This window comes from Cygnus olor, chromosome 1 (assembly GCF_009769625.2).
Source record: "Cygnus olor isolate bCygOlo1 chromosome 1, bCygOlo1.pri.v2, whole genome shotgun sequence".
Classification (NCBI taxonomy): domain Eukaryota; kingdom Metazoa; phylum Chordata; class Aves; order Anseriformes; family Anatidae; genus Cygnus; species Cygnus olor.
The window spans coordinates 36,081,178-36,108,337 of record NC_049169.1 but is presented as its reverse complement, the minus strand read 5'-3'; the positions used below and the strand labels follow the sequence as shown (position 1 = coordinate 36,108,337).

Genomic DNA, 27,160 nt, shown 5'->3' with positions numbered 1-27,160 from the left:
TAGTAACGATATTTAATTTTTTGATATTAGAAATAAATAAGAACAGCAAGCACATTTGAAATCCTTCATAAGCAAAGTTGTAGGTGTGGCTGTTTCACAGTAATGGATTTGTATAACTGCTATAAAATTATAGCAAACACAAGCATACATATGTCACAAGCATACATATTCTGTGATCAGCATTCATAAATTCACAGCATTCATAAATACTCTGCTCCTGCCAGCCACAGATAGTTCAGTTACAAGACAAAGAGAAGGAAGGACATTTTCTATGATGGTACGGTTCTGAATTTCCTTTACAGAATTTTGTGTTGTAGACACAAGTGTTTAATGTTGCAAAAAGTGAAACCATGAACAACTTCTGATTTCTTTTACACAAAGCCATACAAAAATACATGTAGCTGAACAACTGTTTCACAGACAAAAAAAAAAAGAAAACTATTATAAAATATACCTTTTGATTTTACTGAAAGTTTAATTTCAAGTTTGTCTTGAAACTGCACGGTCTAGAAACTTGCTACTCTTTCTCTTTTCTTGTGCAGGATTCTCATACAGTCAAAAGGATCAAGCATGTGGAGATAAAACAGCCAGAGGTGGCAGTGAATTGAGGGAGAAACTCCTCCAGCTCTTGGTAAATTGTTCTAATAATTAACTATTCTCACTGTTAACAATATGCTCTTTAATTCATCATCTGATTGTCTGGCTTTAGCTTTTACCCCCAGAATCAAAGCAACAATGAATGATTAACAGACAAAAGCTTTTTCTTGATCATTCCATGGTGCAATGCTTTGCTATGAATCAGTAGTGTGTAAAGGAAACTTCCCCATTTGGTCTGAGAGGGACATCTTAACAGAGTTACTCATACCGACGAGCGTCAGGGTCTTCTCACACAGCTCAGATAGTGGAGGAATCCCTGCAGGGCCATGCCAATATAAGTTGGTCCTCACTGCCTTTGCATGTCTCAAAGCCAATCCTACAGAAGCATTTACCAGGCCATCCTGCCTGTTCTGGGCAGAACAATAGGAACGGCAAGAGGACCACCTGTTTAAGCGACTTTTGCTATGATCTCCTCTCAAAACAATTGGACAGTTGCACAACAAAATCGAAGACAGGACTTCAGTCATGACCTCTTGCACATCCAGACTCTGCCAGTCTGGATTTAACACGTTTAAGAATGAGAAAAGATGTTTGTATGCACAAGGCAGAAGGATTCTGACACAAGCTGAATGAAAGCCTGGGCTCCCTCTGAAGCAGAGACACATGCACACCTTGGTTATTGCAGAGAATCACCGAGTTGCTTAACTGAATCTTAAGAAATATATAGCACTGTTCTTTGAACTGTGCAAGTTGTATCTGCAAGTTGTATCTGAATTAACCTTTTCTTTGTTGGGTGTGTTTGGAAAAGACATTTGTCCCAAAACAAAAAATCTGTCTGTGTATCTATAGCACAGTACTAGTTGGGCAGTGGAAAAAAGTACTTATTTTTCAGCTTTAAAAATACAAAATATTGTTTTATACCCCTAAACGTAACAGGGCCAGACAGATGCATTCATTCATCAGCTCAAGTCAGGAAAATAACCAGATGACACTATGTCAGCAAGGAATGCATTTGACATGCTTTATAAAACACGCTGTACACACTTTTTGACAAATACTACCTGACCACTTCTGTTCAGTACAGAAGTTACCATGCCATCAAGGGGATATATTAGCTTGTAAGCAAGACATAACATTCACATCTTTTTCATTTCCAGGAAAAAGAGTGACCAACAGGCACCAGAAGTTCATATGCAACAACAAATCAAAATAGCTTTCTTTCTCAATACCTTTTTTGCCAATATTCCTGTCCTTTTTTTGCCTTTGTGATGGTGATTGACCTTTATTTAGACACTTTCAAACCCGTCAGCCACACTGCAATAGATCAGCCCACACCCTTCAAGCAATTTTGGGGCCCTGCTTCTCTTGATACTGAGTGAATTTGGATGTTTAAAGTCAATAGCAGTAGGTGAGGGATCATATTTGTGCAACTTACCTTTTAAGAAACCGAAATAATTTCTAAGAAGTTTACGTGAATAACTGCAGTGGTCCAAATCTACAAAACAGTATTTAGGCACCCAGGTACCTTTAGCTGCAATGAGAACAGCTATGCTGCTAAGCAGGAGTGAGAATTTTAAACATGCTTTTGACCTGGGTCCAACTTAACAATACTCGAAAACAGCAGAAGCAATGCGTGGGGTAGCACAGGAATGGCAGACATGGGGATGAGAGGGAAGGAAATATCTCTTACTTGTACTGCTGATGGTCTTTTGTACTTCTTGTTTTTGCCATGAACCTTTCTGCCAATTTTTCCAGGTTTCGGGAATACTCCATCTCTATTTCCGACTTCTTGCGGAAGAAATCCTGCAGATCCTGAAGGAGCTGCACTCTCATTTCAGTCTGCTGCTCCAGGCATTTCTGCTGCTCTATGAGTTGAGCTCGGATCTCTAATAAAAGAAGAACATGCCATACGAGTCAGTGAAAACAAACGAGAACTGAGCATTATCAATTAAAATCAAATGTTCCAGAGTACTTCAGCCTCTGCAGCTACACCAGCTGCACCTGAATTTCAGGTCTTGTGGTGGGATGCGGCGGTGGAAGCTCTCACTTGTGCCATGGCACACATATGCACAGCGGTGCACTGTCCTCCCGCCCGCTGCCTTTCTCTCACAAATGGCTGTGGCAAGGAAAGGGCTCAGGACTCTGCTGGGCTCACGTAAGCAGATCTGCCTCTCCTTTCCTCTCCCATCCTCTTCCCAGCCTCTGGCACTAGCAAGGCATCTGGCTCGGAGCAATCTGCTTGTGGGGGGTGGTGTTCAACTGTTTGGGCAGCAGCTCCTTCTGCTACCCTGAAAAATGTCAGGCTAAGCGTGCACCCTTTGGGCTGGGATCAGCTTACTGCCAGGTGGACCATGCCAGCTCATATCATCATGTACACCACGGAAACTACCTTGCAATAAATTCTGCAGGCATTATCCACCATAACTGTGCGCAGATGAGCTTTCTCATCTGCCTCATCTACACCAGAGGGAGAACTGGTATATTACACACGAATTCACCAATACTCTACAGTGAACTCAGAGGAAAAAGTGTACGTGTATTTAGAAGCTGCTATCTGAAAATGCATACAAGGTTCCAGAGATTGTGGTATATTTATTAATGTAAAACCAAATTAGTCAATTTAGAAGAGGATGTATGTTCACAATGATAGTCTGGAGTAACAGGGAGAAGCCTCCAGATTTCTTACCACTGTACTGCTGCTGTTTGCCATATGCACAATTACTATGTGGCAGGGCTTCTTTTCAAGGTCTGTTTTTTAGCACTTTTATTTCTTTAGTGCTACACAGATAATCACATTCTGCAAACGCTTAGCCTAAAAACATCCCTCTGGTTCTTTTGAGAGACTGGTTCATTAGAGTTGTTTTCAGCTGCCCATGCACATTGTAATCCAATATTGCGGAGTAAACCGGAGTAAACATTTTGCAACCATAATATATATAATTACATACATAATATATATATTTAAAATGGCTTAACACTGTAACAGGTACTTACTGATAACAAAATAATATGCCAGAAGTGAAGTTATGTAAAAGCAAAATTGTTGTGGATGTTTACTTGGTCACAGAATCACAGCGATTAGAAAAGACCCTGAACAGCATTAAGTCCAGCCATCACCTAACAGTACCAAATCCCATCAGTAAAACATGTCCCTAAATGCCACATCCACACGTCTCTTAAATACCTCCACGAATGGAGACTCCGCCACTTCCCCGGGCAGCTCATTCCAGTGCCGAACCACCCTGTCTGTGAAGTCTTCCAGACATCTAATCTAAACCTGCCCTGGCACAACCTGAGGCTGTTTCCTCATATCCTAAGGCCATTTCCTCATGTCCTGATGATGTAACCATGCTGTGGGTACAAAGACATTGGAAATCTTAAGATGCCTCACTGGGCCGAAGTAGAAAATCTCTCTAAAAACCACTGCTAACATCACAGGGAACTGCAAACTAGCAAGCGGTAACAACACTGCAAAATCTTATCCAAGGCAACTAGGAACTAATGCATCCTCACTTATCTTAGAGCAGGTATGAAGGCAGAGATCCGCCCTGCTGGGATTCAAACATGTCTGTTGAAATAAGGTAGGATGAGCACAGAAAGCTGTTAAGTCAATATATTTACTGGAGGAGGGAGATACTGCAGTGTTTTCCTCCAAATCTCCTTTGAGCTACCATCTGCTGTGTTAATCATTGATGAGACCATCCATTTTTATACTCCGGGAGGTGAACCAAAGAATTCATGGGTTGGTTTTCATTTCATTTCACATCAGCTTGCTGGAAAAGGACCGTGCCTCCAGCAAGGCTGAGCCACCGTAATACAACACTGTATCAATGACATTTGTGTATATAGAGAAGAAATTTACAATGGAGCTGGAAGGTTATTAACAGGGAAAAAAAAAAAAAAGAAAAAAATGACTTTTTTTGGGCATCCAGTACTTGTTAATATTGTAATCATGGAAAATTCCTGCTTATAGGAAATCAGTTGTACAGATTCACTGACCAGAAGCAGGACTTCTGACTAAGACCATACCCACAGATGTCCCTGTACTTTGGTCATCTCCCATTGCCACTACAGATTTCCCACCAGTGACCCAAAGGCAGAGCTCTGTACAGAGCAGCTACGTTCTCATTTTGTTGTAGGACAGTGGATGTTGCTGCTGTAATTCTTCCTTTTAGGCAGGCTTTTACCATAGCAACAGCAAAGAGAAAGATTATAGAAAAATGAATATATGAAGAGAGATGCAAAAAACAATGACCAAGGGATGACAGACACAGTGTGAGGACCTACACCAGCTGTCCGACACTGCATTTCCAGTAGATAGCGGTGGCTTCCTTCAACCTTGCATATTCAAAACCAAAATTGGAGCACGCCTGTTGGAAGCTGACAGTGGCTGGTGGTCTCCAGGCTCTGGGTAAGGCGGGATGTTAGTGGGACTGCAGCTTCATGAAGGAAGTCTCACCATTTCTGGCTTTTTGAATCTCAGCAAGGAGAAACAACGTGCTGCTTCCCAAAGGCTGTGCCTCTGGCCTCCAGCTAGAGCAGAGAAGGGAGATGCACGTCCTGTTCATGCCAGCAGACCAGTCTGTTCGGAAGGTGCTCTGGCACAGCAGATCTCCCTCTAGCCCTTCGTGTCCCAATCCTACTCTTTTTAATTCTACTTTTACTAATAATGTGTGCGGTGCCACATTGGCAGGCTGGGGAGATGGCAATGAACGAGACAACAGATTAGCAAATGTTGTGATTTTTACTTGCTGGTAAGAGACAACTGTGGATTAAAAAAAAAAAGAAGAAAGGAAAGAAAAAACCAACAAACATCGGCATAACAGCCAGCCAGCGTGAGTGGCTGCGCATCATGAGATCCCAAGCAAGTGGCCAAGCACTGCTAAGGGGCATAGGCTGTCCATTACCTCCTGTTACGGAAAAATTCACCAAGGCAACGCTCCCGTCTTTAACCAACCCACACGTGTGTCCCTAGAGCTGGGAAGGGCTGCAGGGAATATCACTGCGCCGTGTTCAATGAGAGGGTGCCAAGTTAAAAGGAGCAGAGCGCAGCCTCCCCAGGGACACAGCCAGGTGCGGCAGGCAGCAGCGGGGTGCCTGTCCTTCCCCGGTTTTGCTGGCACACTCAAATTCAAAGCCGAACTGGCACCGGCTGTAAGGGACGATGACATTGTCCTACTCGGCTCTGCGGGGTGGCTGACGTGAAATGATTGCCAGGGTGCTTTGTGCCAGGAACGGACACATTTAAATGGTGGGCAGATTAACACCTTCTCCTCCACACTGCGACTTTGAGCCATAATCACCGCTGTTCTGGCCAAGCCCTGGTTCAAAGGGAATCCCATCCCTTTACACTGCGGCTAAAACAGACTGAGTTCCCATCAAGCGAAAGCCCCCAACCTTTCTCCAAGATTTGCACACACGACCAAATCGAAGAAGCAGTTAATGAGACCATAATTAAATCAATAACCTCTGAGTAAAGTTTTATTCTAAAGATTTCCATATTGAAACTCATTTCAGAATTATTCCCTGATCTACACCACTCTCCAGAATTAAAGCATTAAGAAGAAATACAGCTTTGTTTGTGGCAGCCTTCAAGATATACCTTTAACCTTTCAACACTTTTTATTTTCTTCTGAGCTTAGGTTAAGGGGGTGCACTACAGAAAGCAAAAGGAGACAAGATTACAGCTCTTTTTGGGAGAGGTAAAGAGTAGATGAAGCTGAACTACAAACATCACCCTGATCTGAAGCAGAAACACACTCACCAAGGTTACCCTCTTTGTACACAGTACAGTATTACAAATAATGACTTACACAGCACTGCAGCAACACACCAAATTACCCTGTGGCTAACCAGTAAGAGGCCAGTGCCCCATCTGAAGGCACCTGCCGTGAAATACACCACGATGCGGCGCACCGCGATCATGCTGGCCACACGTCAGCAAGGAACTGAACTCGCCACCTTCCCCTCCACCTGTGCCCAAGTACCAGGCTCAAACACCCTGGAAAGCCATGGGCAAGCCTCTCCTGACCTCAGAAGGCGAGCAGTTGGACACCTTGTAGATATCTAGTGTTTTCTACTTAACTCTAAATTAAACTTGAAATTATTTTCTAATTAACTCTAACTTTATCCCCACCCAGCTGGCAGACCGTCACTGCGTGTGAAGACACTGGCATCCCTCGCCAGGCAACGCTACAGAACCCATGCAGTCAGGCAGGCTCCAGCCATGCTGTGCTGGGCTGTGCCCAGTCTCATCAGCCCTCCGACACCTTCCAGACCACCATGAACCCTCATCAGCAAACTATCAACCGAAACAATGCTAATGAATGATGTGTAGTGCTGTTACATGGCTGCTGGGGTACGCTTTCCACCAGAACCACCCCGAGAGCTGTTCCAGCCTGCCACCCTTGACTCCCGTCTCGGTGGAGGTAACTTTTGTGCCTGCAGAACAGCCCCGGCACAGATTTTTCTGTTTGCTCCAAAGCCTGGAAAGTGCCGTGGAACCAGACCCTGTTCACCCCCGGGGCTGCTGGCAGGCAGCGGCACTGTGCGTCTCCCACCTGCTGCCTCGGCCTGCCCGGAGAGGAGCTGTACGTACCTCATGGTTACAACACGCAGACGCATCCCTCCAGCAGTATTACTGGATAATGATGCGGACAGCCCCAGGGCCCCATCCTGCTAACAATTAGAAAAGCAAGCAGCTCATCAAAAATTATTTAAGAGTACAAATCTCACAAGGCATATTTATGTTTGCAGGTCTTCATCTGCTTGGTTACTTCAGACAAAGTCATATCACCTACCCATCTTTCTTTAAATATCCCATTCACACACAAAAAAATATAGCTGTAGACATACAGAAATGTCTTATCTAAAGCACAAAGGACAACATATAGTGTTTCAGACTTCGTATTTCCAAACCATCACACCTTAGTCACTTTTTTACACCAGTAAGCTATTGATACACATATTCCTCATTCTTACATTTATGATATCCAGATTGTGTTTCAGAGGAAAAGTTTCAGAGCTTAAATTCAGTCTAGATATCATCTGGTGACTGGCATGTGTTTGTAATTACGTAGATATTGGAGCCTTATCATCTTGCAGTTCCTCCTTAAAGACACAATCTTACATGATTCCCACAGTGCCTCGGCTTTTTCATGTGAGAATGGCACGTCTGAGTTTGATGTAGCCAGGATGCTACATCAAGGGACCGATCTTTCCAGTTCATTCTCATCTTCTGCTTTCGTGAGGACCTGCCTTTGGCTTCTCTATCAAGATGAGCAGAGCTTTGGTCTAGCTGAACACAGCTGGCCAACAGCTGCATCAGTGCAGACATTCCTTATTCCTGTGAAAGCACAATCAGACAACTTGGTTTACAGAGCCAGTTTTTCCCATGTTTAGATATTCTTAGGAAAGCACTTAGCTGCAGCTGGCCAGGTACACTGTCAGCAGAGAAACAGCAGCAGCAGCCACTGAAAGGCCCTGGAAGCTCCCCTGTGCACAGTTAGGTTCAAGTCACCCCTAGGATCAGCACTCCCAAGCCTGCCTGCAATGTCATCCTCTCTCATAACAGACAAGAAGATAAAGATTATAAGAGTTATCAGCCCTGGGGTGGATCCTCTGGCCCAGGAGCTGATTCTCCTCCAGAAGACAGGGAGCCTAAAGGTACTCATGCTGGACAAGTTTTTATTTCTCAGAGCCGTGACTAGAAAGCTGTCATAGTGGTTCTGTGACAAATCATGAGGAAAGCTGTATGGTCGGCAGGGAGCCTGGCTCCTGCTCTGCTCCAGGTCCTTACTGCCATCTTCTAGGACCACAAGCACTTCCAAAGCCAGGAAATCCCAAGTGCCTGACAGCCACTGAGAGGTGCTGGGGCGAGGATCTCACAGGCTGCTGCAGAAATCCATTTAAATAGATCATGAGCCTGTTCCACAACATTAACTTTCTATGACAGAGAGTGAAAATCACTTCCTTATCTTCAACATGTACGCAATAAATGTGGCTGCATAGATGGTGATGCCCTGGAGCTTTTGAAGGCAGGATTTTTGGGGACTTTCTTCTACTCCCTAGCTGACTTCACTTAGGACACTCAGTATATGGCTTATGCATGCTTCCACTTAAAATGAAATCTCTCCAACACACACCCCAGCTGTAAATTTATTGTTTGGCTACGTGCCATTTCCCAGAGAATCCATTTCAGGCTTTTTGTGTGCTCGGGGGTTTTTAGGGATGTGTCTGAGGTTGCCTTCTACTGAACACAGCTCCAGGCTGTAGGAGCCTGCGGACGTGGGGAGTGAGAGCCATGCCTGGCATCTGAAGGGCTGCACAAAGGGTCAGGACTGAAGTCCCTGTTGACATCTGTGTTCCCGTCCCCTGTAAAACTAATTCATTCAAGCACTTCAGTATGCTTTCAGATAAGAACAGTCCTTGTGTGGTCATTAGCAGGATTGCTGCTGTAGAAACCATTTTCACAACACACACAATTGCTTACAGATCCTTTTGGATATCATGCTGAAACAAAGCACAGAGGAAGAATGGATTTTCTGCTTGCTGCAACTGCAATCTTTAGGCAACATATTCAAGCAAATACGGCCCAGGTTCTGCTTACTGCGGCCACAGATGGAGCAGCAACATGCCCTCAACCAGATTCACACAACTGGGGGATCCCAGTGGATGTGATCCAAAAGGGGTGGCTGCATTTGGGCACCTTCCACGTTCCAGTTCCCCTTGGAATGAGAAGACACATCTGGAAGAGCCACGAAAGCCCCTAGACGTAGCTGAAGAAACTTCTCTTCTTGTTGTTCTTGGAATAACGCCCTCCTGCTATTCACAGCCACAGCTGCTGGTCACTTGGCTGCCTACAGCCGGAGCCTGAATGGAGGGCAGCCCGCCAGCTCACGGCTTGGCTGGGTGCTTCTGCCCCGGCGCTGCTGCCAAATGGCCATGGGTTGAAGCAGGCAGGCTGCCTGCACCACCTCTCGAGTGCCACTGCTTCGGCAGCAGCTGCTCCTTTGCGCCTGTAGCAAGGCTCTGGCACCGCAGCCTACCCAAACCCGAGCGCGGCCTACGTCGTCCGTCTCATCGCTGTCTGGCCATAGCTGGGACTCTAGGAACAAAAGCTCTGATCCTTGTTTTGCTCGACAGTGAAAGCCCAGCTCATCCCAGAACACTGCCATTTAGAAAAGAGAGCAAAGCACAAGACATCTCACTGGCCTCAGAGGCCCGGTGCTGGGCCCCTCAGCAGCCTCCCGCGGCCCGTGCCTCCCCGCTGTCCGGCCTTCCCCCTCCAGACAAATAAATCAGCTCCGCAAATCATAAGCACGCAGGAGAGTGAAGGATCCACGTCAAACAAGCCCCAAAACACAGTTCGGAAGAACACAACAAACCAGAAGCTACCCCGACCACGGCATTCACAGCAAAGGCCTGCAACATTAGAAAGGAAAGGAAAAAAAAAAAAAAGTGAGAGAGAGACAGACAAGGAGTCTGCGGGCATCTTTGTCTGCCAAGCAGACAGGCTATCAGGCAGTAGGTGTCTGAAAACCCATTTAGGCCATCTAAACTGTCAAGATCTGTGTGACAACTCATTTTGACGGTTCCAAAGGGTTTCAACCATCCAGGTTCTTTTTTTTATTTTTTTAATGCTTGTTAAAGTTACCACGAAACTTTCCCTGCAGACTTAAATTTTGGGCACATGAGAATATTAAAGGAAAACTCAATCTGCCCAAACCTTTCTCCTTTCCTTATAGTGAGGTATCTGCCAGCAGAATAAAAAAATGATTCATGACTTTCCTTTCAATAATTCTTTGCAGCAATGTCTGGAACTCTGGATTGACAAGGGCACTCTACAAGAAAAAAAACAACACCATATCCCTTCCTGTCCACAGATTTCTATAGGTCTATTATTTAATTTGATTATTATAGGCTGCTGTGATTGCTCTAATCAGTAGATGAAATGTATCCTTCCTTCTGCTTATTTTCTCTGTACAGAAAGTTCTCTCTTTACAGAACACAGACTCTCTCTCAACTATTCAAACAGAATTCATTCATTATACTATATTCTTGTTACATACTTGCTCTTCTGTGTTTAGATTGCAAATTCTACACTTTAACTAGCATCCAGGGAATGTTATTTCAGCTATGCCACTTCATAAAGCGGACAAAAGAACCCCTTTATTCCTAGAGCTTTAAAAGCTGTTTTAGTGTCAACTGATGGTCAACTCACGTCTCCCAGAAAATTCACGTCAGCAAAAGATCATGGCTTCTAAGCTAAATTCTGACCTCCCTGAAATCAATAGAGTTTTGCTACTAACTTTTCTCATGCCGAGATTACTATCTACCTCTTTGCTTGAATTTACAAGAAGCTCACACTCACCTAACAGGCATACTGCTGTCAAAGAAGGCAGTCTTTTTCCTCTTTTTCATCCTGGCTACACAAACCTTCCCGATCATCGTGCCTCAGTACTGGCACTTCTGCAGACACAACTGCCCCATGGGGAGAAAAGAAATGTCTTCTGCCAGCTATATAATACTAATACTCCAGAGGTTTTGTCAGACCAAGGAAAAGAAAGGAAGGTGTAGCTCAGTCCACTCATGTCAGCGCCACTACTGATAAGGCTCACTGTCTTTCAAACCCTTGCCAAAAGTTGGTAGCTGCAGCAAAGTTTGGTTCCCAGCAGTTTACATTGAGGAATGAAATACTGAGTTCCCCACCAGGCTTGTCAGGAGCAGGCAGGAACTCTGGAGAGGCTGATCTGAATCTTGCAGGAATGAACCAATTCCCACATTAAACTTGTCACAGACAATTGGAAACTCTGTCTGTAGTAATTAACAATTCCTAACAACCACCACGACGTGGTCTTGGCACACTGACACCAGTGCCACGGGACTGGGACTGCGAGATAAACTCAGCCTTACAAGTGGGATGATCCTGCTTCAGGGATTGGCAGAGAAGCACTTCTGAATGAACATACCACTGCTGTACAGGCTGGGTGATTTTACCGCTCCTAAAGCACCGTATGTGGTTTACAAATTAAATCAGACTACGAGGTATTATTTTTCTGGATGACAGTCAATTCTCTTGCTCTTTACAGATAAATGGTGGCAGGTTTTGTCTTTCTATACAAATACCACATATCTGTATGCACTTATTTCAGTTCACCTGGAACTTTCAGAAGGGATCTCCTTATTGTTGTAGAGATTCTCTGCTTATGGAATCATTATCTGACTATTTTAATGAAGAATGCACAATACTTGCTTTTTTACAATTACTGTAAGAATTTCTTGGTGGTTGCATTTTGTTTCTTTTAAAGCCTGAAGAGACATGAGGACACAGGTGGCCAAATGGCCATAGAGGCTCTTCACATCATTCTGGGGGCTGCTGCCATCCATAGGGCACTGCTGAGATAAGTGATGCACTGGTCTGGCAACAGCCACGAATAGAAAGAAAGGGAGAACAAAAGGGGCAGCAGCTGGTAGTCTTAAACCTGATGGTACGATTTAAAAATGAATGCTGGATGTATGCAGGTTTACACACTTTGGGATCACCATTATTGACTTTGTAATAAAATGAAGGTAAGCACTTTTGTTAAACAATCTCATTCTTGCCATGGAAAATTTCTGTATAAACTTTTCTTTCCCACACACAGCCACGTCTGGTCACTGTTATATTGATTTCCCCTGTAAGAAGGAGCAAGGAGGAGGAAATTGTAAGGCGGGCAGAAGACATTGTAGTCCCTTTCTTTCTCTTTCTTTCTTTCTTTCTTTCTTTCTTTCTTTCTTTAATTTGCACTTCAGAGACAGCACTGAGCAGGCAGAAGCCAATGAAGCACTGGGGAACCCTTGCATCCTGCCTGACGCTGCTTTATTTTCTCAACGCGACAGATTTAGGTCTGCTTTTTCCACCCCTCTCCAGAGCTCAGAAATTATTTTAGTGCTTCTGTTAACTAATTCCTCCTTTAATTAAATTTAGATGGAAGAAAAATCTAATATTGATTTCAGACTTTTATAACCGCTATGACTTTTCACCGTAATATCCAATCGCAGGTGAAAAAATAAGACTTGTAGTGAAAGCATGTTCTCAGTTACCCTGGAAATAATTCAAGGCAACTCTGCTCCTTCAGTGCCTTAATTTTAGAGGTCCCTCCTGCTCCCTGTTTACCCAACTTGCAAAAGTTCATTTTCTTGAGAGTTATAATGTGACAATTCGAAGAACATTTTCTGTCATTCTGCCTTAGCTGAGATCAAGCAGAAAAAAGTAGTCAACTACCAGGTGCTGAACAAATACTTCAACATGCAATGTATATATATATGTCCTTGCTGTTGAGTCTATGCAATAAACACAGGATATTTGGTAGCTGCAGCATCTGCTTTCAAAAGGTTCTACTAACTTTTCTTCAGAGAGCAGAACATAGTATGCAGGCAAGCATGCAGCAGAAAAAAAAAATAGTGGTTTGTCAGGATCAGAACAGTAATGAAAACCTGACTTTAATCAGCTTCCTTATTCCCAGGTGGGGTGAAGCCTGGTGAAAGCTCTGCCCTGGCTGCTGCAAGGCTGAGTATGGAGCCGACCCCAGGCAGCATAGCAGTGTCCGCACCACCACAGGCACTGCGCCATCCATCCGCTGACACCTCCTGCAATGCCACCAGGCTTGGTGCTGACACACAGCCTTCACCTGGCGGGATGCAGAAACCTCCCCACTGCACAGACGTGACCACCGTGTTATTCTGTTGAACTGTACAACAATAAAACTCTTCCTTCTTAATATCTCAGGTGGACAGCTTGTAAGCAAAATGTCTGATGGCTTTTTCTATAAATTAAATGTTGAGAGATGTCTTTTCTTGACAAAGAACAAATTATCCTGAGCCTCTGGCAGGTGACATAGCTGTTAAAATGACAATCATGCTGGTAGCAGTGCAGGGCAGGAATTTCTGAGCAGCGAACGACGAGGAAGGCCATGAAATCCAAAGTCACTATCTGCGTATCCATCAGTGTGCTGTGCACGGCCTCTCCTGTACTTCGATTACTATCAGTGTGACAAGGCTTGAGAATTAATAACTACAGAAAATGCCCTCTCTGCACCCTCTGAAAATGATTCTTCATGCATGGCACATCTTCGAGAGGTCAGTAAAACATTTTTAGTATGACACGTGCTCCACCGCATGCCATAAATCAGACCACGCATTTGACCCAGCCATGACTCTCAGTGACAGCTTTTTAAGTCCCAAGGTGAAGTCACCATCCAGTTAAGGACAAAAGGGAAACCACAATTCGTGCTTTATGTGCCAAGATGTTACCCACACCCCTTTTCAGCCCAACCTGCCTGGCACACAGCAAAATACTTTCACCGCTGTTCCTTTATCTTTATCAGCATGGACTGGGGACTGTCCTCACCGCCCTGCATCAGTGAGGTGTCCCCATGGCAGCTGGGGACCGGAGCTCCAGTCTCACCCATGCAGCACTGTGAGGAGGCCGGTGTCTCCCACACAAGGAATCTTTGAACTAAACCATATCGCCAAGCTTCATGCTCCTTGTAGGGATTTATCTGTACAAACGCAAGCCCTGCTGGGTGATAGGCCTGTCAGACCTGCGGGCAGGCCTCGATCTACATCCTTTTGCAGTGGAGACATGGCCTGAGTGTCTGTGAGAGGCAACCCCCAGTCTGTGACTACTGGCCCTCTGAGTCCCACTGTGATTTTACCTAAAAACATGTTCCAGTGTCTTGGCTCAATTTCATGTAGCAAATAATACCGAACTTGAATCAACAGATGATTAAAGAAAGTGGACAACTTCACATTCTGGGAATTAAAAGAAAGTTTCATGTGCCAAACTTTGAGCAGAAGAAGTTAGTATTTTTACAAATTAAACAAAGCAATAACCCCTATCATGACAGAAGAATTTCTTCTGTCTGTGGGAATCCTACAAAACCATGAAATGATAATCACAGTGCTGATTGATTATAACTATCAAACAAACAGTATTAACAGTCAGGTATTTTCGTATGTCACTGAACTAATAAGATGATAGGAATTCTACCAAGCTTCAAATACATTTGTCTATGTACTGGTCTGATCCCATAAAAGATGTAATTTCTATGTGAGAAAATAAACTGTCTTCCTCAAAGCAAGGCTTTCTGACAAGTTTGAACGCAATTACTCAGAGCCCCAACTTCCACTAACAGCAGCTGGGCAAAAACAAATCCTTTAGTGTCACAGAGCAGATTCTTTGTTCCATCTTCCTGCTAAGGGGAAGTATAAATTGGATTGTGGACCACATTTAATTAAATTTAGCTTCAGTTGTTACAGTACGAGGAGAAGAAAGCCCCCCTGAGGTTCACGCTAATGGGAATAGAAAAAAGTATATCTGCTGCTGAGGCTGTTTGTAGGTAATCGCTGCTCACCCACTCAACACCAAGATGAGGAATAGCATCTGCTAATAAGTGATCTTTGGGCTAAAACCATTTGCATATTACCAGCTCCTCTGGAAACAATCTTCAAGCTGTTAGAAACTTAAAAAAATCACTTTTTATTATTTTTTTATGAGTTGAAATATCAGAACCAGCAAAATTTAAAGCTGATGACTTGCAGAACTCGTTATCTGCATCGTCTTCCTGCAATAATTCACTAATCTGTATCTGTTGTGAAAATTGTCTCACTCCGAGAGACATATGGATGGTTAAGGCTTCCAGCAGGGCTCTGATGACTCCTCTATGGAAGCAACGGCACCAAGAGCAGCTGGAGGAAACAGATGTGCTGCCATGGGCACTTTCAGTGAAAGGCCAAGGGATGAATCCTTCACATGCTACTTAGTTCAGGATCCCGTCATAAAAAACACCATTACAAAACAATTATTGCCTATGTGTTTAGCCTGGCTCCACTTGGAAGCAGACATTTTGGTAGCAAAATCCCCGCTGCAGCGAATACAGGAGAAGGGTTGCAATGGGCAGGGCAGGAGGCTCTTCCAGGCCCTGCCTTTGGTTAAACTGAAATTGAACCCAAGCCACTGAATTTTCATACGGATAAAGTGCCAGCTCTGAGAAGCACATCAGCAGTAGTAGCAGCTGGATGGCAAAGTGGTAACCTGCAGAAATAGTTGTTTGTTATTCTGGGGAGGGGAAATGTAGTTTGGTAATTCACAGAAAGCAGTTAGTGAAGAAATCAAAGATATGACACCTACAATGCAGAACCTGTCCTGTAGAAACCTGTCCTCCAGACATGGGCAAAAAAAATGGGGAACTTTTTTGAAGAATAAATGCAGTAAACATGGATACCAACTGGGTAAAAAAGCAAAGGTACTCAAAAGGACAAACCAGATACGCCAACAAGCAAAGAGAGTCTCACAGGCTTCTGGCAATTCGCCAAAGGAGCCTTTATCCTCAGCTACGGAGGAGAGGAGTACTTGAAATACTCCCGGCGCTGGTTTTTACAACAGTGACACGTTTCCAAATGTTTGCCTCAGGTCTGCTTTTTTTTTTTTTTTTTTTTTTTGGAAACAAGTATGGGCTAGAATCAGTCACTAGTATTGGGAAAAGAGAAAGAATAAACTGAGGAGCAAGGAGCAAAAAGTCATGAGGTCTGGACAATGTATGTCCACTCAGCCTGGACGAACCCAAAAGTGCAGTGGCTGCACTGCTAGCAAAAAAGTGACCTCACTCCCTGATACTGCCTTCTGTGACCAAAGGACTGGAGAGCATTTTGGGGATAAGGGCACGGGGAGCGGAGAGATGTCAGCATGTTCTTGGCAAGTACAGGCAAGCAAATCACTACTTGTGCATCAAGTTACTGAAGCTCGAATCAAAGATACTTAAAATACAAAAGTGGATGGAGAGATGAGGAGAAAACAGTACTGTCTGCAAAAAAAAAACAAGAAAAAAAAAAAGGAAAAAAAAAAGCTGTATGGTGCCTAGCTTTAGAATTACTGGAGCTTATCAACAGATAGTGGGAAACTGAAACCCAGGTGACCTTCAGTTTCAAGTCAGTCCTTAGCCTCAAATAATTCCATTCCCATTCTATTTACAATCTATCAACAAACCCTTAAGGGGCATGAAATTAAAAAAAAAAAAAAAAAAAAAAAGCTGTTAAAAAGGATTTAACCTCCCCAGTTAGAGCAAAACCTTCATTTTGACCACAGTTTCCTTTCTGCACCTAATCTGTTAAAGTACAGAGAGAGTGTTTACTGAAGCCCAGTCCTGTGGATACACATTTCCACCTTAGCACTAATCTACTGCTTTACCACTTTGGGATCCTCACCAAATTTCAGGCTGTCATAATCCAGCCACCTAAAAACCCTGAACAAGTGAAGACTGCATCTAAATGAAGAACAAGTCAACCCCGTTGACTCCATACATGCAACACATGGTCTAAAACTGTACGTTAGTCACGTCCAAACTGGGCATATCTGAAAGACCTCCTCTGCAGGTTTTCTATCCAAAAACCCATCCAACAGCCCTTTCACTGCTGGCTGCACCCTTTTGAGGACAGTCATCAATAACCCAGCTCCTACTGCCAGCTTACTACGTACCAGCTTACTATGGCTGAGCAAAGTGCCAAGCCTCGATGTAACTGTGGACGGTAACACAACACCCATCAGATACTAGTGGTGAAGCCGTGGTGGTTGTTGGTGGACACACCACTTGTAGGTAGCATGACCTGTTTGGGAGCACGGGCACAAGCACTGTTCAGAAAGGTACAAGACTATTTATTACTGTAAATTTTGTTCCACCTTCATGCAGGCCTGAAAACTGTATAGTCCTAGTCTTTCACACTGTCATTTCTAAATACAATGGTATTACAAAGAACAAGGTCCAAATGTCTGAAGTCCAAATGATGTAGCGAATTTCAAACCATAAAATTGTAGAGAAAGTAGTCTCATCAAAAAGGTTTTACATTTTTTCTTGCTTTTCACACAGACTTTCAGGTTATGAGTAATGCGACTAAGACAGCCTATAGATGCTGAGAAGGGCTTTGAAAATAATTTGCTTTTATCTACTTTAAAGGAACAAACTACTGATAGCAGGAAAAAAAATATTTTTTCTATAATGGAAAGCAGAGACAGTAAGTGCTCAGATGATATTTGAGAGTCCTGCAAGTTAAGCCCTTCTGACATGCTGTTCCAGGTAACAATCCTTTCCTTACCTGTAAAACACAGTTTCATCCCAGATTAGCACTAGTTTTGACCCATGAGAAAACAAATGAGCTTGGCATGTGAAGAAAGGCTGCTCAGAAAACTCGACAGAACCATAATAACCAGACATTGCTGCAGAGGGGCCCAGCTTCCCTCACCAGAAAGGTCCTTTCCCCACCTCCAAATGGCAGCAAATTTGCTCAGAGAACAAACCACCCCCTAGACTGTGTCAGTCACACTCAAACTGTTTGCAAATATAACTGAAATTTATGGAGAAGATGCAACTAGATTATTTCTTTCCCCTCTAAGGCCAGATTTACAACGTTGCTTAAGAGACAGGAGCTGGCAAAAGCCCAGTGTGGTGTGAGAGATGACTGCGGGTGCCACCAGCCATGCTCAGCTTTCTCCTCTGCAAAACCAGCCCCATGCTTTCCACAACGAGACCTCTAACCATGCAGGTGTACAGCACTCCTTGAGAAACCCGGGATTTCTCAACCTCTCCTGTTGAAGCCATTTCCTTTTGTATAAATTATTAAGCGCTCATTACTGCGGGAACGAAAACCTGAGCTGCCTCTTCCCAAACAAGTGTTCCAGCCACCGAGCTGGAAAGCTGAACGTTGTCACTGGTCCAATTGGTTTTAGAAACAGTGAGTGCTTTAACATTGTTCATGTCTGTATTCAGAGCACGTTGCCCTACAACGAGCTCGGTGCCCAGATACGCCTGCTTTGGGAACCCCTTTGGAACTTCATTCTTAAAAATTCCCTTTACCCCTTACTCCCTTTCCAACCTCTTCACATACTGAAGATAAGCAAATTTCAGATCAGAAAAGCCAGTAGCTCAAATAGTAAAAGCTGGCCATAAGCCAACTTGCTAGGAAAAAGTTTTCCAGCAGACCTACAAGCACTTCGCACTCGAGCCAAACAAGCTGCATGAGCTCCTCAGAGTGGGTGTTAAAGCCACCCAGAATTAGCGTAGTCTCTTATTGGAGCACCGCGAGGAAACGACTGGAGGCAAATCTCTTGTCCTTTGAGAGTGCAGCACATCTGCAACAGTTTAACTCTTTCGAATCCTGTTTCTTGCATAGTTGTGGAGGCTAGACATCTAAAATGGATTTTGACAGAAATGTAACAGATTTCATTTTTAGGGTTGGACATTTACAATTTTGAAAAGTGAATCCTTCCTCTTAAAAGCAAAACTCCTAATTGCCCCCTGCTCACCCCATCCCACTGCCGGGACTGCGGTGTCAGACACCTGCCCCCAGCTGAGCCTCTGCAGTGCCTGGAGGCTGGCGGCTGGAGGCTGGCCTCCCCAGGCACTGCCAGCTCTGGGGACAAGTCCATGCTCCTGACCCCCACGGGGATCATCCCAGCAGCTCTGCAGCATGGCCAGGTTTGCAAATGAAAAGGAAAGATGCATTCGAAGCCTATCACTACCCATGAGGCAGCACGGACAGGGTAGGTAGAGCTCATCTAAAACAAATCCAAAACGCAAAACACCCCAAACTCAACAGATCAGACAAGCCCTTAAGCATTTCCATTCAACAAAAGACAACAAATACATGCCATTTCTAAGGCACCTCATCATTTTAATTAAAACTTCCCTCCTCTGCAAAGTTTCAGTCTTTTGATTTATTAAAAGCTTCTAATTAAGGTGTAAACAAAGCTTCAAACATTCCCACTTCCTCCAGGAGGGAAATTCTGATTTTTTTTCCTCAAAATGTCATTTGTCAGTATGATTTAGGCAGAATTTTTATAATTTAAGTCTCCAAATTAAAAGAATGAAACAACTGCTGCCAAAGACAATTTAAGGCAAGAAATAAAACTACCAGCACTCCAGGAGAAGCAGCAACCTCGCAGAGGCTGTACCTGGCAGTGGGATACCTGGCCAACGTGTCTGCTCTCTTACAACTCCCTGACTGTTCCCACTTTGCATCTTCAGTTGTAAGCATTTGTTCCCCAAAATACGACTCGTAACAAAAAGTGCAGTCCTTGTTCCTGGCACTGTCAGTCAACATATATACAGTCATCAGCTCAGCACTGTGGCATGTCTCAGATGCTCAGCCTTGCTAGACACCTGCACTCGTCCACTTCTTAGCTATGCATGAGGACACACTGGCTGGCTGGCTGCTGCTCGTGTGATGCCAAATACATCTGCCTCTGCTGCCGGCTGGATTCACACCCACTTACGCCCTCCTTTTAGGCTGCTCTGTGCACACGTAAATTTAATTTGGTGCTCCCAAACAAGTGAATTGAAAACTACCCCGGTATCAGTTTTGGTCTCCTTTTGGAAAGGGGTTTTGTGACGCTTTCCCTATATTTCCCCTGCTATAGCAGGACATCCCAACACCTACCTCCACTGCTCAAGAGCTTAATTCCATGTTCCCAATGCAGGGAAAGAGACATAGCAAGAACCTTAAGTGCTTGTAGGCAAAAAGAAATCCTTTCACTATCTTTCTATACAGGCACTAGACAGACATGTAAAATACTGATTTGCAGGATGCTCCTCTCTATTTACCAATATGGTCTACTCAGCACACATATGTTCCTTCTGTATTCCCATATGTTTTTTTTTCTTGTTTTTACTTTTTGTTTTTAATTTGAATACATTTGGAGTAGTGGAATCATTTGCTCTGTTGCAGGCAGCTTATATGAGAAGCATTTGGAAAAGCAGAAGAGCATAGAAAAAACTACCCGATGAATTCATGGGAAGATTTTAAATCTATTAATTCAAAAATTCTTCAGCAAAAATACAAAAGGAGGTTCTTATATTCCTTATTAAAGCCCATAGACATAAACATCTGAATATGGGTGTACTTCTTGAGCAAAAATATAGTAAAGGCCAGGTCGCCTGTTGAAGCTGTACCTTTCTCACATAAAAAGAGTATCACACCCTCTTCAACACGAGAGATCTTTTACTAAGATCTGGTCACGGAAGCCATTTCCAGCTCACAACAGCAGTTGCATTGATCAAATGCACTAACACCCGGTTGTGCTTACTCCGGTCTGTTACGTGCTGGTGACCTTTCCATCAGCCATGTACACAGAAATCTCAAACCACCATTTGAGAAATGCTGCACATACAGGAACAATGTGGTTTTCATGCCGCTTTATGTGTCCCAGGCCTCAACACATGCAGACTAGACAGAAGCTGATGGTCTAGGGGTGAAGACAGAGTACAGACACAACACCTGGGAAATGGGGATATTAGTCTCAGCTTTCATAAAATCCTCATGTGATCTAGGGCCAAGTTGTTTTACTTTCTTCTGTGACTGAATTCACAGTGGTTCTGCAACTTATTCACCTTTTTGAATAACTTCTTTTGTATCTACAATTTTTAAGGCTCTTTTTTTTTTAAAAAAAAAAGACAAAAGAAAAAAGAAAGAAGTGGGTTGTTTGGTGTGAGGTTTTTTGTTTGTTTTGTTTTTGTTTGTTTAACAAGGCAACAGGCATTTCAGTACAAAATTGGGTTGTTACAAAGAACCTAAACAAGGCAATCCTCTGCTTTCATGATATTATTTTTTTTTTAAAAGCATTTTAAAATGAAGGAATACTCTCTCATGATGAAGCAGGAGTGGTCACTGTGAATAAAAGCAGAAAACTTCAGTTTGATAGAACTGTACTTGGCCATGCTTTCTTCACCATGGGCCACATATGATTGCTTAGAATCTATTTGAACTCAAGATAACAGCAGGGAGGCAAAACTAAGTTCTGGCATTCAGGAAAAACAATGAAAGGGGAAGACGAGTCCACCTTTGCTCTCTGAAATCAAGGCCTGAGCAAGTCTTTGAAGAAAATGATAATCCAGCACAACAAAACCCCAGCAGCCATCCTGTCTACCACAGGTACTATCAAAAGCAGAATTGTTAGCAATATGCTATAAAATTGGGTGTTATGAGACAGGTGAAACTTCACAGCCCATCTTTACACTTGTTAAATGATGATCTCCATCTGACTTTTTTCTCTGCACACTGCAGAGAGGTGCAACCGAAGCCGAGCTAAGCTGGGTCTGCCATAGTACATGTGCATGAAGTGCTGTGCCTGCTCAGGGCTTTGATCTAGCTAAAAATTAATCAGGCAGCAGAGACTATCCTTCATATCAGCTCTTGATGCAACCACACCACTGCCAGTGTGCGAGGAAGGAGAAGGCAAGAACATGAGGGGGCTAAGAAGGCTACTGCAGACCAGAATGACCAAGGGACCTGAAGCGCAGACTGACTGAAGCTTCAGCTGATCTCTGTCTGATGATCGACTGCGGGCTGCAGAGGAAACATGGGGTCCCACCTTCCCTTCTCTCCCTGGTTGTTCATGCCCCCCTTCCCTCCCGAGACAAGGTGCATGTGGTCACACAATCACTCAGAGCAAGGTTATAGTCCAACCAGAAAAAAAAAAAAAAAAAATCAGGTGAGGGAACTGAGGGCAAGCTTAGTTTTCCATCCACGTCAGTAGACAGCAGAGCTGCCTTATCACCTTGGCCTCGGAAAGCTCATCCTCCATGCTGCTTCTCCATTTCAGACAGTGACTCAGGACAGCAGCTGGGCTCCGTGGGCTCGCATCGAGAGACATTCTTAAGTGCCATCCTGTGCAGATTTGAGGTTTTAAGTGCTCTGAAGTCTCACAGCACATCTGCAGCTTTTCTGAAAGAGCAAGGCTTAGGACAAACCAGGCAAAATAATCTGCCATTTCCCAGTGGCCCCATTTCTGCATCTAACTGGGATTACAGTGAATATACTCCAGGTGAACCAGTCACACAAATGAGCCCTTCCCAAAAAGACTTGCTGACTGCAAACTACCAGTCCCTGCAAAATCTGCCTCTGTGCTGGCAAACGGAGCTGCAGGGCCTGAAGGTGCAGGCAGAGACTCGCAGGGAGGCCCGGCAGGGCCGCAAGCACCCGGCCTTCACAAGAGGAGCGGGGTGAGAGAGGCAACTACACGCTGGGGCAGCAGCACAAGGACAAAAATTCACTTCAGATGTGTAGTCACGTGTGTTAGGAGAAAGAAGGGGCGAGGAAAGCTCCCCGTGCCCTGCGTGATACGTTGTCGCCTGATCGCGTGCTCCATTATTCCCTGCAGTGCCTGGCAAAGGCGCTGTCTTGTCTGTCAGTTCTGCATCAGGCACCCTGGTGAAGTACTTGCAAGGATACTTTTCCTGAAAAATGATGCTCTGATGCCTTGGCAAGAGTAATGGCACTACTGCTGAGGGCTCACTGTCTTCCAGTCCAAATCCTACAGCACGGGGGCGATTTCTATTACTGTCAGCCATAAAGTATAATGGGTATTGTCAAGCACTTGAGTAAGAATGCATGTGTAAAGCATTAACAAGAAGGATGATATAGCTTCCTCCCTGATAAACGATGCCGTTGCCTAAAGCCTACAGCACACACAACCACATATTTCACCTCGTTTCCGGTGGAGGATTTTCCTCTCGGTTTTGTGGCCCAGACCGTTGTTTAACATGCCCACCCCACTAATGGATTTTCAGTGGCATGGAGCAGCTATCCGTAGGAAGTTGTGTCTCAGGAGCAGGCACCTGTGTTAGATTTCTAAGACATATCACGGTATCTATGTTCAGGAACCTAATTCCTCATTCAGTGGACTATGAACAGTCCTCCTGCAGGGACTTCAGGGCAGGTACAATGCCCAAAGGGAATAAGCACCCACTCCTCCACCACCCCTGTGCAGGTTATCTGTCCTGGGGGGCTGGACACCCATGCTGGGCACAGACCCATCAGGGCAGTGAGGACACGGGAACGTGGAGCAATTGAATCAAGGAGGAAGACAGGGAGGAAACAGTATATTTCATGTAATTGCTTCTTTGTGTGTGCATTAACCCTGAGGCACGGAGGTGTCAGGATGTTATTCACTCGCGAGGAAAAGGAAATATCTTATCCTGTAAGTCTGGTTATTTTTACTGGGGAGGGAAAAAGGACTCCCATGACAGGAGTTGGCTCTTCAAAAACTGTCACTCCCAGAGATAGGACACCAAACTATGGCACTGCTCAGGACTCTGTCTTTCGCAGAGGGTTGGATACAACACCAGCCTGTGCATTGGTGCATGAAACAGGCAGATTTGCTAAGCAGGAGCTTGGCCAGGTCACCAGCTGGCTAATACACACATACTAGACAGGGACACACACTGCTCTTTTCTAAGGAGTAGAAACAGGCCTTCTTGCTCTGCACCACAGCAAGCTGACTTGAGCTAACCTCTCCTGCACCAGTGGGATGCCTTTTGTAACTATGGAAGCACTTCTCTTCTTGCTACCGCTCCTTCCCACTCCATATTTTCTGCATTAGGAAGACAGAACACAATATATTTCATGTCCCAAGGTGCTTGCTGACACGAAAGCACCATGGAAGAAGATATCAAGTGCTTATTATGGATCAGAGGCACTTAGTAAGGACCTCTGAGTCCAGATGTTGGAATGCTAACACAAAAGAAGTTACAAACTCTTATAAACATACTAGTCAGGGTAGAGCGTGGTTATGGCAATTAAATATGAAACAAAACCAAACATCTCCTTGTTCAAAGGGACTTAAAACTATAAAGAAAGTACATCAGAAAGGAAATGCTACAGCAAAAGCTATTCACAAGAGAAGAATGAGGATTTGTCTCAGGAGGAAGGAATTATACCTATTATAAATGTCACATCAAGTACAACAGATAACTTCCACAAACAAATACATTCAAGGGAATTCTACAAGGAACTGAATCCTGGGCTAATGCTTTCCAGGTGTAAGATGATAGCCTGAAAACCATAGTAATAGCAAGCCCATACCTATGACAGAATGAGAAGCTCTAACGGGGAGAAAACCTTCCCAAAAACTCTCTGCAAAGCTCAGCTGGCCGCTCTGGCCTTCCCTTATCATTATCAGTTTTAAAGGTATGCCACCAACTTCAACTCGGTCAGCCTCCAAGCCATTGGTAGGAGTCATCCAGGCTATGATCTGTCACTTTAACCTTATGGTTGTAGAAAGAATGGGAGAAGGCTTACACATCTTCTCTGCCTGCCTTTGCACTGCCAGGGAGTCAAAAAGAGATGGTAGTGGCTCTCTCCTCCTGCTGCCATCATATGCTGAGGAGGGGAGAGTGTTTTCGCCACTGTGCATACAGTGCAATAGGGGAGGAAAGGTGTTGACATATCAGGCTATCTTCATTCCTTCTCCTGACCTTAACAAAGTCAGGCACAGGGGACCCGAGAGCTACAGCGATTCCTGTACGTTTCATTCTCAGAGCTGGCAATCAATTCTCCTTCCTCAGCTTCTCTCACCTACCATGGCTCTATTCTAGTCTCCTGCAGTTAACGTGAGCTTCCAGGTTACAGGTGCTGGTCTGTTACAACTCACAGAGGCAGCCCTTATTAAAACAACACACAATTAATACCCCATTATAAGTCACTGCATAAATTGTGACAGCTATTGCTATGTCTGTGTGGTAGCTGAGGAACTAAGACAGATATGGATAGAAGGACCTGTCTGATGTCCCGCAGCAGGACATGAAAATACAGAATTTGGGACATGGCCAAGCAGCAGGAAAGGGGTGGCAGCAGATTCCCACCTCCTGCAGCTGTAGGTTTGACCCTGTGCATGCACACCGATAGGCACAAGTGTGTCACTGACGGTAAAGGAAATCCAGGAGGAGTGACAATTCTGGTACAGAGCGTGTATGTGACACATTTACCCACATACTAGTACTTTTCAAATAGCTCATCTGAGAGCTCTGTTGTGGGTTTGCATACTAATAACTTCCTCCCGCTTCCTAAGGAAAACATTTTGTTCTAGGTGTCAAGAAACCCTTTTCGAGAATTCAAATGTGCAGACATCTGTAGCTAGGATGAAGGGAGGAAATTGTGTGCAGTGCTGCCTTCAGCGTGCAAAACAAACATCTGCGTGGTCACAAGCAGTTAATTGTCCAACTTCAAAAGCAGGAGAGCTCTACAGCTGTCTCCATCTACTCCCAGCAGCTGGGAAAAGAAGAGGAAATAAGTGTTACCGTTGAGAAGAGTGCGAGAGGTTCCATTATAGAAGGCATAATACTTAAAAACATTTTTTTTTAAAAAAAAAAGCAATGATACAACTAGACTACAGTCATGAAAAAATATCTTGAGTATGAAAAGCTGCTGTAAATCGTCTGGCAACATTTCAATTGATTTACGTTTGCGGTAGGATTTGCTCATAATTTGTAAGTTTACTCATCTTTGAAAGCTCCAAAATGAAGTTTTAGCTACTTTGTATAATCTTAGTTCCAAGTCTAAGATTCTAATTCTAAAAATTTAAAAGGCGCTTTTAAATATCAAGAAGTTGTTATATCATTTCTTACTTCTTTATCTGTATGTTTTCAATTAGCTGGCTATCTAATATGATATATGGCCTTGCAAACACAACCCCATTTTAGAAACCATTATTTTTCAGGAGAACCACAACCTGAGGCTACTCAAAGCTCAGCGGGAACATTTGAGCAACAGACAGAAGCCATGATGGTTGAAAAGACCTTGGACTACACCTCCTCTTAGAAAATCTGGATGTCGCTAAACAAAACACAGGAACAGACTAAGTCAGAGCTTTTTAAAAGACATTTTCAAAGTACTGTGTTCTGATTTTAAGTCTTATAACTTTTATATTGAATTTTGAGCAACTGTGTAAGGATCTTGTTCAATACACTACACAGCAGAACGGCCCGATCTTGCTGCAGTGTGGATAATCCTTTCTACAGATGTTGATATGACAGACATGAATGAGAAAACATCCAGGAATCTGGACTCTTTTGCAATAAAACTAGGATCTGGCTTTGATTTCAATTTTTATAGGCATAAAGCTGAATGAATTCAGTACCTTTTAGTGTTACATTTACAGCTGCATATGTAACATCCAAATCTATCAGGCTTGTACTTCTTTATGGGCATATTTGCCTTAACCTGTACCTATGCAGAGCAAGGCGGCACTGCCCTAAATCTTGGCAGTTTGAAAAGAAGAGTCATGTTCACTCCAAATTCTCTTAAGGGAAGGTGTCCTGGATTTCCAGAAAGAGAATTAATCACATAAATAACTTTTACCATTTACAGCCTAGACACAAGGACAAGGAGGTTTACCTATACATTTAATCTCCTGAAAGTAATATTGCTGTTCATCATTTGACTGAGACACTTTTCCCTTCTCCCTCTGCAGAAAAGGTAGAAGGTATTCCATAATTTTGCTTTATCCATAAATGTTGTGAAACATCTGTAAATTCTCTATGATGAAGGCTATTATATGGTGTACTGACAGACGTCTTCATGAAAGGGAAAGACAGAGAACATTTTCAACAGCTCAGAAGCATCGTAGTTTTATGGACTTGCAGCGTGTGCAAACTAGATGCTTTAGCATCTTCTAGCCAACATACTTTTACACACCTAATACATTGTGTGCTGAAAGTGGCAGTGGCAGAAGTGAGATTGCTATTGTGGAGCAAGG

General features: G+C 43.8%; 1 protein-coding gene across 3 annotated transcripts in view; it reads right to left on the bottom strand.

Annotated features, from left to right (window-relative positions):
- SRGAP1 (SLIT-ROBO Rho GTPase activating protein 1) overlaps positions 1 to 27,160 on the bottom strand; it is a 152,723-nt gene that overhangs the window by 74,444 nt on the left and 51,119 nt on the right. For 2 of the 3 annotated variants that reach the window (XM_040552246.1, XM_040552255.1), the window contains exon 2: positions 2,288 to 2,483. In XM_040552246.1, the coding sequence (XP_040408180.1) occupies positions 2,288 to 2,483 (196 nt within the window). Of the gene's footprint in view, positions 1 to 2,287; positions 2,484 to 3,781; positions 3,803 to 27,160 lie in introns of those variants that run through there. The other variant, XM_040552265.1, reaches the window with a different exon arrangement.